General features: G+C 36.4%; 3 protein-coding genes across 4 annotated transcripts; 1 reads left to right on the forward strand and 2 right to left on the reverse strand.

Moving 5' to 3' along the window:
• Positions 1 to 148: 148 nt before the first annotated feature.
• On the forward strand, positions 149 to 3,855 carry LOC105267966 (NCK-interacting protein with SH3 domain). The gene is made up of 5 exons (XM_011307166.1): positions 149 to 447; positions 629 to 2,155; positions 2,216 to 2,388; positions 2,510 to 2,607; positions 2,690 to 3,855. The coding sequence occupies exons 1-5, from the start codon at positions 423 to 425 to the stop codon at positions 2,778 to 2,780; spliced, it is 1,914 nt and encodes a 637-aa protein (XP_011305468.1). The 5' UTR covers positions 149 to 422; the 3' UTR covers positions 2,781 to 3,855.
• Positions 3,856 to 4,135: 280 nt separating this feature from the next.
• On the reverse strand, positions 4,136 to 7,975 carry LOC105267967 (troponin C, isoform 3). Of its 2 annotated transcripts, none has more exons than XM_011307167.1 (6): positions 7,806 to 7,975; positions 6,484 to 6,514; positions 5,591 to 5,734; positions 5,156 to 5,275; positions 4,611 to 4,742; positions 4,136 to 4,327 (listed from the first exon to the last, which is right to left on the reverse strand). In XM_011307167.1, the coding sequence occupies exons 1-6, from the start codon at positions 7,830 to 7,832 to the stop codon at positions 4,299 to 4,301; spliced, it is 483 nt and encodes a 160-aa protein (XP_011305469.1). In that variant the 5' UTR covers positions 7,833 to 7,975; the 3' UTR covers positions 4,136 to 4,298. The 2 variants fall into 2 exon arrangements, with proteins under 2 accessions (XP_011305469.1, XP_011305470.1); XM_011307168.1 differs by having other exon boundaries at positions 7,830 to 7,970.
• A 1,335-nt stretch (positions 7,976 to 9,310) lies between these two features.
• LOC105267968 (translocon-associated protein subunit gamma) lies at positions 9,311 to 10,466 on the reverse strand. Its single transcript, XM_011307170.1, has 3 exons — positions 10,209 to 10,466; positions 9,810 to 9,937; positions 9,311 to 9,695 (listed from the first exon to the last, which is right to left on the reverse strand). The coding sequence occupies exons 1-3, from the start codon at positions 10,336 to 10,338 to the stop codon at positions 9,405 to 9,407; spliced, it is 549 nt and encodes a 182-aa protein (XP_011305472.1). The 5' UTR covers positions 10,339 to 10,466; the 3' UTR covers positions 9,311 to 9,404.
• Between the last annotated feature and the right edge of the window lie 558 nt (positions 10,467 to 11,024).

The following is an 11,024-nucleotide window of genomic DNA, read 5'->3' on the forward strand; positions in this document are numbered from 1 at the left end:
ACCAGAATTAATTAACTTTCCGATCTACTTTCTATCCCCCGGAATATTGCGCAACCACAAGAATTCTTTATATAACGAACGAGATTTGATACGAGCCATTGTACCACTCTAGTTCATGGAATTCAGAAGTGGAATTCGTACTCAGGGCGCGAGATTTATTTAATTTTCGGGCATGCGTGTTGCATTACAAAACATTCACCTCTTTTTTTTTCGATATCAGGTCTAGGGGCCGAGGATTCGCCCAGATTTTGAAAACAGTGAATGTTTTTCCTTGTATTTTTCTCGCCACCTTGAGGATGGAGAAAAATATTTGGAACTTGTCTCGAGAGTGAAACTCATTCTGGAATTTACGAATTCCAGCTGCCGTTGGAGATCATCAAGATATTCATTGTTTTTTTTTTAGTCTGAAGAGGTTCAAAAGTATGGGCGACAATTACATTAGGTTAGGTACGTAAATTCAGGGACTCAAATAAATTCAAATTAAATGAGACGAATTTTTTAATTATCCTGATTGATGGAAGCAATTGGATTTCATTTTTTGTTGATTTTCTTCATGAATGGAAATACGTTAAAAAGAAGGGAATATAATTAAAGAATTTTTTTCAAATCAAACGTCAAAATTTTCCAGAAAACTATGAAATGTTGAAAGCTCTCTACGACTTTAAAGCAACATTCGCGAAGACGTTGAGCTTCAGCGAGAGTGACCACTTCATCCTGCACCAATCGAATACAAAACAGAGAAATTGGTGGCAGGTGGTGAACAATGCAGGCCAACTGGGCTACATTCCATCAAACTACGTGACAACAGTAAAAGTCGATCCAGACTTCATGATATCTTTTCTGGACGACTGCATCGAGAAGCTGCGGAGTGAATTTTCAAAACCAGGAGCACCCCTGCCAATGGACAAACAAGACTTGGTACAGAGATTGATAGAAAAAAGGAGACAGGCAGATTTGAGTAGAAAGCCGAAGAAACAAGCGCCACAGCCCCCAACATTCACAAGTTCCTCGCCGGTAAAAGATTCACCAATCCCCCAGGAAGCAGATGATAAACTCCAGACGATCCAGAATGTCCAGAAGACAAAAATCCTCCCCTACGAGGGGGACATCAGCCCCCAATTAAAGCCAGAACCGAAGCCCTCGAATCCAGATTCCCAGATCAGATCCCTTCCTCGTCAGACTTCCTCAGAGGTTCACCAAAGAGTCCCAGAAACCGAGGAGCTGCAGAAGACTTCCTCCCACTTGAACATTCGACCTCGCTCCCCCAAGAAAAGCAAATCTACCCCAGAAATGGACTCCCATGCTGCCTACAAAATCCTCGACGAAGTGAGAAAACACACACAGCTGAGTTACGAGATGTCCAAACTAGCAGTGAGTGTTGTTGTCTCTGGACTGCAGCAGTATCTCCCCAGCAACATCAGCCACTATTTCGACGTGGTTTTAAATCAGTTGGAGAAGCCCCTGATGATTTCCAACGTAAGTATCGAGGAAACGTATGACGCTGAGAGATTGAAAGTTATTTTTCGGGAGTTGACGTCGTGTAAAGAGGATTCCCAGCAGAGGAGTTGGATGCTCTACGAGGACGAGGCTGTCATCGTGGATTACATCAAGGAACTCACGTCAATCCTCACCAATGCTGATGCCAATGTCTCCAGACATGCCCTCAGGCTGGATCAGTACAATGGAATTAGTACTCTGATTCAGTATTATCAAATGGAGGCGAGATGGACCATCAGGCAACTTCTACTCCAGTCCTTTGGGGTCATGTGCAGTCTTGATCCTGTTGTCGTCACTATCATGCTCAATAGTATTTTGCCTATGGAACTCGCTAGGGATATGAGGAGCAATCCAAGAAATGTTCCCAAGCTCAACTACTCCTCTCTTTTACTCACTATGATTTTTTCAATGGGGGAACGAATGCCCATCACTCATGTAGAGCAACTGGGGCCTGAATTTATCTCATTTCTCCTGGAGCTCATCGAGGAACCACCAGATACTGATATGGATGACCAGATTCCTGATTTATTTCTCAATTTGGTGCTTTCGTATAATCTACAGTTTAGCAGCTCTGAGAATATTGTTCTTAATTCACTCAAGGCCAGGGACAATGCCAAGACATTCACGCAGAAAATTCTATTGCTGCTTAATCGAGAAGGTAAGGGAAGGGATTTTTATGGAAATAATTTGGATAATAATGAGGGGTGTGCTGTTGCAGAGGATCCTGTGAGGATATTCGATCACGAACCTGCTCCCCCGCACTCAGTCCTCAAATTGTTCATCGATTTATTCGGAAGTGAGATAACAGCTTCTTTATTCTACACGAATGACGTTAAAGTTCTTATTGACATTGTACTGAGGCAACTGTTCGATATACCGCCTGGTGAAAAGGTATTTTATTAACTGGATAAATAATTTATTTACAGAATTGGAATATTTAATTGGAATTTATAATTTCGATGCTAATTAGAAAAATCCAGTATCTTTTTTATTGATTATTTTAATTTCATAGAGACGACTATATCTGGAGCTCTGTCGAAGGGTTTTGAGAACATCTGGGTATGACGATCATCGACACAGATCTGAAGATCTCCTCAAGTGCTTCACACGGTAATAAGCGGGATTGATATAATTAGTCATTGGTTGGTCATTAATTTTGGGAATTTTTTTTAAATTTCAATGCAATTTTCAGAATATTCTGCGAGGAGGGACCGGAGAGTCAAGGAGATCAACAATTGATACGTGAAATCAGCGTTGAGTTTCCAAATCTTTTTAAGATGTGACATTTGCTACCCCCCTCCTTGTATAAGGAGGTGGACGACGATGACTTGCACACTCTGGTTTGAATTTCAAGTCCTAAAGTACTGATTTTTTTATTATTTTTGTAGTCCATAATTTTTTAGCTGTACAAAAATACTTCGCACTTCCTTTCTCATTCGATCGAGCGTAAATTGATATTTAATCGACCTAGTGAAAAAATTTTGAGAGTAATTTAGAAAAAAAGAGGTGAAGAGAGATCTATCGAATTTCAAATTCTTTCTAACTATCGATTTATCTGAAAAAACATCGATTCGCCGTGGAAACATTAAAGAACTTTTTTCTTGCTCATCAAATTTTTAATTGAAAATCTCTTTTGTAATGTCCTCTTAGAATTGATCGTTTTCCAGATAAATTCGTAATTAAAAAAATTGAACTCGAGTTGTTTCATTTTAGTACTGAATTCAATTTTTAATCGTTCATTTCGTTGATGAAAATGATGAAATTCTCAATTAGCTTTTTCCTTTGAAAAACTGAACAAATTTCGAAAGGTGTATTTGCTAGAATCAATTATCCTAGGATATTATGCAGAGAATATTTCCAGTTAATATTGGAAATATATGCCATTAGAATTATTCAGTCAGACCGTCTCATCTGATCAGCTAGGACATTTTAAAATTGTATGTAAGTAGGAATATATTTAGAAGAACGGGCAAATGAAATTATAATTAAACTTTCAGCTATGAGAATAATTAATAGAAAAACGTAACGCTTTCTCGAAGATGTTCTATTCATTTCCCAAAATTTCAATATTCCAAAGAATTGACTGGAATTCATCGAATGCGTTGGGTTTTTCTTTTAATTTTATTATGGCTGACTAAAATAGAGCCTATGGAGACACCGAATGTCGTGTGATGTCAACATTTTTTCTGCTGACTATTCGAATCCAGGGAAATCTCTCTTTCATATCTATCATGCCCCGGATGCTGAGAGATTATAGATTATATTATATATTATATATTGATGAAAGTACGAAACGTTCCAAAGTACTCTTTCTTTAAATGTGATACGTACATTTTATGTGATCAAATAAAAAAATCAAAGAGCTCGAATGTGAAAATAATTTCATGTTCCTCTCCGTAGACATCCACTGGGATTTTTTTTTTCGTCTTCTAATTCAATTGATCCGTTTGTTTCGTTCGTATTATTTGTTGATGGTGATAAATAATTGAACAATCATGGGAAAATACGATTGAAATATTTATTAATAACAATGAATGAATCTCGGTTTCGGCGGAATCACTTTGAATATCCAAATTCCTAGCGATTCGCTATAAAAATAATATGCGTACGAAAGAATAATGTATATCAGGCAACGACGTATTGCATTAGAGTCCAATGACAATGTAATGATTTACAAATGCGAACATAAGATTTCTGTCAGAGACTTAACACAAAAATGATGTAAAAAAAAAAATCAATATCCTGCAACGACAGCAGTATAAACTGATTTAATTAACGCCCCCCAGGCTGACTGAGGATAATTATTCACCGGTCATCATCTCCATGAATTCTGCAAACAGAAAAATATTCTTTTAATAATTATTTGGGATGTGGGCGGGAATTCCGGGTAAACGTTCTTGTAATGCCAAGTTCTCAGTTTTTAACTTGAAACGTTGAGCATTTCGGCAGTCTATTCAGAAAATAGATCATTATTTGTGCAGAAGTTTTTGGACGCCAGATAATTCACAGAACTGGCAGGAAGATACTAATGGGAGGTGTCAGCGTGATTGATGGTGATTATTTCACGTATTAAAAATTATTAAACAATTAATATTGAATGAAAATGATCTCACCATCGAAATCCACAGTTCCAGATCCATCAGAATCAATTTCCTCGATCATAATATCAAGTTCCTCATCAGTGAGTTGGTCATCAAGCTCTCGAAGGATTTCTCTCAGACATGTTGTTGGGATGTATCCGTTGCCTTCAGAGTAAGTGTTAATAAATTAATAAACTCGGTAGTGAAGCATTAAAAAAAATAAGCTCAATGTTTATTTTCTAGTGAATATCTCGGAATTGGGGGTAGCTATTGAAATTTTTGTTAAGACCTTTTTTGTAGGGTGAATTGAGAGCTAGAGAAAATGTATTTATAAAAATTTTGATATCTGCCGTGAATTTGGGAATATTTATTATTTTTTAAAAGGGCTGTGTTGGGAGTTAAGTGGACTTGAATCGTTTTATCGTTTTGCTGTTGAATTACGATAAATAAAATTTTATTGAGTATTTTATGGTGTGAGGTACTTCTGTTTGACAACATTTGTGTTTTCATTCAATTCGTTTTGGCTCAGATCCAATTCTGGTTTTCAACAACGCGTAATACCTTCGCCATCATTTTACCTTCTTTATCGTACAGTCTGAATGCCTCACGAAGTTCTTTTTCGAGGGCCTCCGCATCTTCCTCGACGATGAATTTAGCAGCGAGTGTCACGAACTCATCGAACTCCAATCGACCGGATTCTAAATAATAATTTGATTAATTAATTCATCAGCGAAGAAATTCCGTAGCAAAGTGCGAAAATTACTCAATTGGAATTTTGAACTTGGATCAAATCCCGATCAATCTGCAAAACCATTGATTTCACGAGAAAACATGATAAAATATTTTCCTTCGGAAATTTAATTAGCTCCAAAAAAGTCCTTTTATATTTTTCTATTTAAATTGATGGATCTCGAGATAAGGGGATAATTACGAATAATGGTAAATTCCAAATGTGAGATTTATGACTTTGCTGGTGAATTTTAATGCGAGGAATTTGGAGAATTATTAATTACTGTCTGCGTCGACTTCCTCGATGAGTTCATCCAGGATTTTCTTGTTGAAGGGCTGTCCCATCAGCCGAAGAATATCAGCAACCATATCGGTGGGAATACTTCCACTTTTTTCACGGTCGAAACTGTCGAACGCTTTTCGCAGAACTGCAAAATTCATTTGCTCGTTTAATTCCACTTCCTCTCATTAAAAAATAATCCATAATAATAATCCGAACTTCTAATAAAATCTTCTTCTCATTGTTTACATCTTCGCGAGGTAGAGGATGCAATATTGGGTTTTTCCCTTTCCTAAAAATATTTCAAGTGAAAATTCTTGCGATTTCTCACGATCGATTGGATATTTAACAAAAATCCATCGTTCTGTTTTTTTTTTCTAGGGAATTATTATTTAATTGAGGTTTAAATAATTTGTGTTAGCGTCTGCCGGTCAGAAATCGGCGCAAAGCCCCGCGTTCAAATTTAGATCTGATGTGAATGCTCTTTGGCGAATCTCTCAAATGCGAATGCTCGCATCGAAATTATTTTCACGATGTACACAATATTCCCACGCTGGAGTGCTCAATACCGATATTTACAATACAGAGAATAAACAATATTCTATTCATAGATCGAAATCGCTGGATCAATCGTCACTCGATACTCTCCATCACTTGATACTATACTTAGACAAGACCCAAGTAAAGCTGCGATCGAGTAAAACGTAAATAAACTCGAGTGCGGTAACGGAGAATCGAGAAAATGGGCCAACATTTTTGATTATTTATTTCCTAACGAGAAATCGAAAAAAATTGTCATTGCAATTTGCTCGCGGTATTTCGCGGAAAATCTCTGGATATTTTTTTTTAAATTCATCTTCAATTTTATCTAGCAATATTTTCTCGTTATTTACTCACCGGCTATTTGCTCTGGGGGCAGCTCATCGGCCTGTGCAATTAAAAAATTAGTGATCGTTCTCTGAGTCAGCGGTGAATTATAAAAATGAGAGAAATCGGGTTCAATAATTCTATCTTAGTTGCGGATTTATCCCGGAAACCATGGACTTGAGGCGAAAACATCAGAAAAATTTTTTCGAGGTCATTAAATTTTCGAGGAAAATGGTCTTCTGATATTTTCGGCTAAAATGGATAGGTTTGGAGATAAATCGGTATTTAACAAGACCGATGAATTCGATTTATCTCGTTTTGCCATTTTCCTACTGAAACCTTTATTAATTATTACTAAATGATAATGAAGATCGTTCAAGATGCAGAATTCCAGACGTCGAATATTCGATCATATTTTCATGCAGTAATTATCCTGTAGAACTGTGGAATAATTTCTTTTCAATCTAATGCAATAACGAAAGTGTGAAAGTGATAAAAAAGTGATAAAGTGATAAAGTGATAAAGTGATTTTTGAATTTAAAATGTTTTTTAATTACCGATTTATTCCGAAATTAATAAAATTATCAATTCACAGTGGAAACACGAGCATTTATTAGAAAATTCCATTCATCTCACTTCACGATTTCGTAAGAGAATTTCATTCGTTAAATTCAAGAATTCACGCACGAAAAAATTCCACTAAATCCAATGCATTCGATTATTTTCCTTATCCTGGATGAATTTTATTTGCATTAATAATTTCCATTGAGTACACAATTAATTTATACTGCCGATTTTTTCTCGTCCGGCGAATGCAATAAATTTTCTGCAAAATCTTTTCGTAATTTTTTTTTTACACAGGGATTTAAAAAATCGTCGGTATCTTGGTAAACTCGCACTCATGGTTGCAGTTGTAATTTAAAATTACTGAGATAATTATTGTTTGCCGATCGCGTTTCATAGCCAATTAAAATCCTGTTAGACTCATCAATTTATAAAACACTGATGCAAGAAAAAAATTAATAAAGAAAAGAGACAGTGTATAGAAATTTTGAAAGGCGACACGTGTTCAAAAAAATTTATTCTCCCAAATCAACGATTTCTTATTAAATTCTGATTAGTTTCTAAAAATTGCATTACAATTGATTTCTCAATGAAAATTTCATTGCAAATGACTGCAAGTCGAAGTGAAAAAATAAATTCAAAAAAATCTGATAAAAATATGAGATTATCATAAATTTTCCTCCCACGTGGCGCGAACGTTCGATTACTTTGAAAAAAATAATAATAAATATTGTTATTCAGATAAATTTTGAAATGTATCGTGTGCGTTTACCAGGGTGTCGACTTACAAGATCATCGGGAATTGAACATACCATCGTGTCGGTACAAAATAAAAACCCTTTCACTAGATACCGAGATAATGCACGTTTTTTATCCGTTTGGTGACGATGAACTGGTGCGTTTTTTGGGGACTGGGTACGAGACGAGCAGTTTCCCTGGTAATATTCATAGCCTGGGGTATAGCGGTTGCGGGTATGAACCCTCGTTTCCCCTTTGAGGAATATTTTCTGACTTCTCCCAGTTGAAAGCTCCAGCCAATCCCCGCGAGATTGGAACCGGCAGCAGAAAACACGAGCGCTTGCGCTATTCTGGGATCGGGGATAGTAGAGAGTAAAAGCCGAGGAATTTTTTTAAATCCAGAGATGTTGGACACTGAATTCATTTCTGAATAACTTTATTTACTATTTACCATTTACCATTTGCCTCCATGTACAATTTAAATATTTCAACATTTCATTTTTCAATTTCATTTCTACATAAAAATCGCAGTAGTCCACGAAATCCCAGAATATTCATCATTTTTTTCTCCTCAAACGAGTACATCAATATTTCAATGAATAATTAAATTATTCCTCCCATCAAAATACTCTTGATATATTTGTTGAGATATTTTTTATATTTTTATTAGAGTTTCTTAAGACTGAATCAACGGATAGAAGGGGAAAGTATTTAAATATCTCCTAGGATCACCTCATGAAGATTAGGGTAATGAGAGAATTACTTCTGATTATTATTGTGGAATAATTGCACAGAATTCGGGGGAATTCTTCTTCGGTTGAGTTTTGAATTTTTTCTTTTGCTCTGGTGCAGGAAATTTTGGTGGTCTTACAGATGATAATTTTGTAATGATCCAAAACCATTGGATGACGCAGGGGGAGGGGTCGAGTGCGCACTGTTGTCGTTACTAAAATAGAGAAACAGAAATCCTTTATGACGGGTGTAAACAACAGTAAAGCATAAAAACTAAAAGCCATCGTATTGAGAGTTACTGGATGCGTATTGGATTTCCGGGGGATTTATTATTTCAGGACATTTGTTTATTATTTAAAAAAAAATGAATTCTGTCTGCACCTTTGCAAAATCGTTGACTAAAGAAACTCCTCCCAAGAGATTTCATAATTGGCGTTTGAATTTTCACAGCCCGACTTGATCTCCTGCGATAAACAAAAAAAAAATTCCAAATTCCTTTTCATCTCTAAATTCAGAATTCTTAGTCCCAGATCCCTGAGATCTCATTAAACTCCCAAGGAATAATTATCCCACATTAAAACGACAAATCAATCCTCTGGCAGTTGAATGTTTTGGAAGAAAGTGCCACATCATAAATCAATTATTCATAATTTATTAGTCATAACTAATGGACCTCCGAATATAGAAAATTGGCGTGAAAAAGGTGTAAGCCAGAGGGAATTGTTGGAATCTGTACAGCGACTTGAGAAATTTGGCTTGCAGAACAATAACAGAGAACTTTCCAACATATGTGGGTGAGAACATCGCAATAACAAACACCAGATTATAAATAAATTTTTATTGGGCATTAATTTACACAGGTATAAAAGAAAAATTTATAATGGAATACCCTACATGAATTCGATAAATGCAAAAGTTCACTGGGATCCTGTGGAGAGAAGAGCGAGGACCGCACTGGTGGCACCAACTGAGAAAATATAATTAATAGCTGGTGTGAAGCTTTTCAGAAGATAAAACGACGCGAAGATGACGATTGCCAGGAAAAGGGCATTATTATAGAAGATGGAGAAAGTCGTCGCCTCGTAGTCAGCAACTTCGTTTTTCTTCCAGAGGATCCTCTCGTCCTTTTCCTTTTTACTCATTTTTTTATCTTCAGCGAGCTTTCGGGACATCTCCCTCGTCACTGCATCTTCCCTCTTCACTGCGATCTAGAGGATAACGATTTAACAATTGTTTAATAAATTATGGGGTGAATTGGTGAATTAGGACTGCTGCCTTAATCCTGCGGATGTGGATTGAAAATTCGTCGCTTTGAGTGTTACCTTGTGCTTCAGGACGAATTTCGTATTTTTGTACGCTAACGCAAGGGCGTAAGTGCTGACGAGCGTTACAATTACGAAGGAAATGAGATTGGAGTACAGATCGATGAGGTGAATCCTCCAGAAAAGCCCTGAAAATCGAAAATTATCACGAATAATTTTTTTATTTCTGAATCCCAATGAAAATCGAATGTTTCAGGTTTTCTTTACTCTGGGAGTCTGGACCAGTGGGGCATAACCCTAACCTTTCTCTCCCCACAACTTTTCCAACAATTCGAAAATAATGAATGAACCACCCCTCACAATCGTCGAAGAAACCCCCAGGAGTCCTTGACATGCATCAAAAACCTCTCATAACAAGAAAAAAATTCCTCAAAAAAACAGGAATGGAATTGAACTCACAGATAGGAATCGCTGCAACGATGAGAGCATTTCCATAAAATAATGCTGAAGACTTGGTCGACACGTTCCTGGAGAAGTCCTGGAGGAGGAGCTCCTCCTCCTTGGTGAAGGCTTTGGATTTTCCAGACATATTTTGTGATAAAAAAATAACAGACACTCGAAGAGAACCTTCACTGTTCAATGATCAACACAAGAGGATTATGGTGGAGCTGGAGATATGTTGAAACGAAAGAACACAATCCCCTGACGTGTCCAGGGAAACGTCATAACCCAGAAGTGACAGGTGGCAGCACCTGTCAACTCGTTGGCACTCGGGTGGATTTACATCGGACTTGAAAACGATTTCATAAAAATAACGTCAACGATGAACTGAAGTGTTGATAATAAAGAGTTGAATTATTTTCGTTCCTTCTGTGAGTGATGCACCGACACTAGGTAATTTTCGGGGACTTATCAATGACGTTTAAAATTAATTACAATAAATATTTCTTCTTTTCCAACTGGTCATATTCAAGTCTCTATTTTTTCAGATTTCTATTTCCTTGATTGCTTCACAGGAAAAATTCATTAACTCATCAAATTTCAAATCTACCCCAACACGTTCAGGAAATCTCATTTCTCCTCTGGATAAAATGTTTATTCCCATTTGTTTATGTATATTTAATTTAATTTTTTTCATTTCAGAGAATGTCCTGACATTCTCAAATTGGAAATAATGACGTACATCATCGAATGGCGTTGGCGTAATTATAATTGACTGACGCGTCAATCATTTTTTTTTTTCATCCTAAATCTATTAGGTTGTTAAACAATAAT

This window comes from Fopius arisanus, unplaced genomic scaffold (assembly GCF_000806365.1).
Source record: "Fopius arisanus strain USDA-PBARC FA_bdor unplaced genomic scaffold, ASM80636v1 scaffold00052, whole genome shotgun sequence".
Lineage (NCBI taxonomy): Eukaryota > Metazoa > Arthropoda > Insecta > Hymenoptera > Braconidae > Fopius > Fopius arisanus.

Coding starts and splice junctions, on each gene's coding strand:
- LOC105267968 (XM_011307170.1), bottom strand. CDS start 10,338: ATGTCTGGAAAATCCAAAGCCTTCACCAAGGAGGAGGAGCTCCTCCTC. Junction 9,938..10,208: donor CGTTGCAGCGATTCCTATCT/GTGAGTTCAATT, acceptor TTCGATTTTCAG/GGCTTTTCTGGAGGATTCAC. Junction 9,696..9,809: donor AATTCGTCCTGAAGCACAAG/GTAACACTCAAA, acceptor GTTATCCTCTAG/ATCGCAGTGAAGAGGGAAGA.
- LOC105267967 (XM_011307167.1), bottom strand. CDS start 7,832: ATGGTATGTTCAATTCCCGATGATCTT. Junction 6,515..7,805: donor GTTCAATTCCCGATGATCTT/GTAAGTCGACAC, acceptor TTAATTGCACAG/GCCGATGAGCTGCCCCCAGA. Junction 5,735..6,483: donor GCCCCCAGAGCAAATAGCCG/GTGAGTAAATAA, acceptor TGAATTTTGCAG/TTCTGCGAAAAGCGTTCGAC.
- LOC105267966 (XM_011307166.1), top strand. CDS start 423: ATGGGCGACAATTACATTAGGTTAG. Junction 2,389..2,509: donor ATATACCGCCTGGTGAAAAG/GTATTTTATTAA, acceptor TTAATTTCATAG/AGACGACTATATCTGGAGCT. Junction 2,608..2,689: donor CTCCTCAAGTGCTTCACACG/GTAATAAGCGGG, acceptor TGCAATTTTCAG/AATATTCTGCGAGGAGGGAC.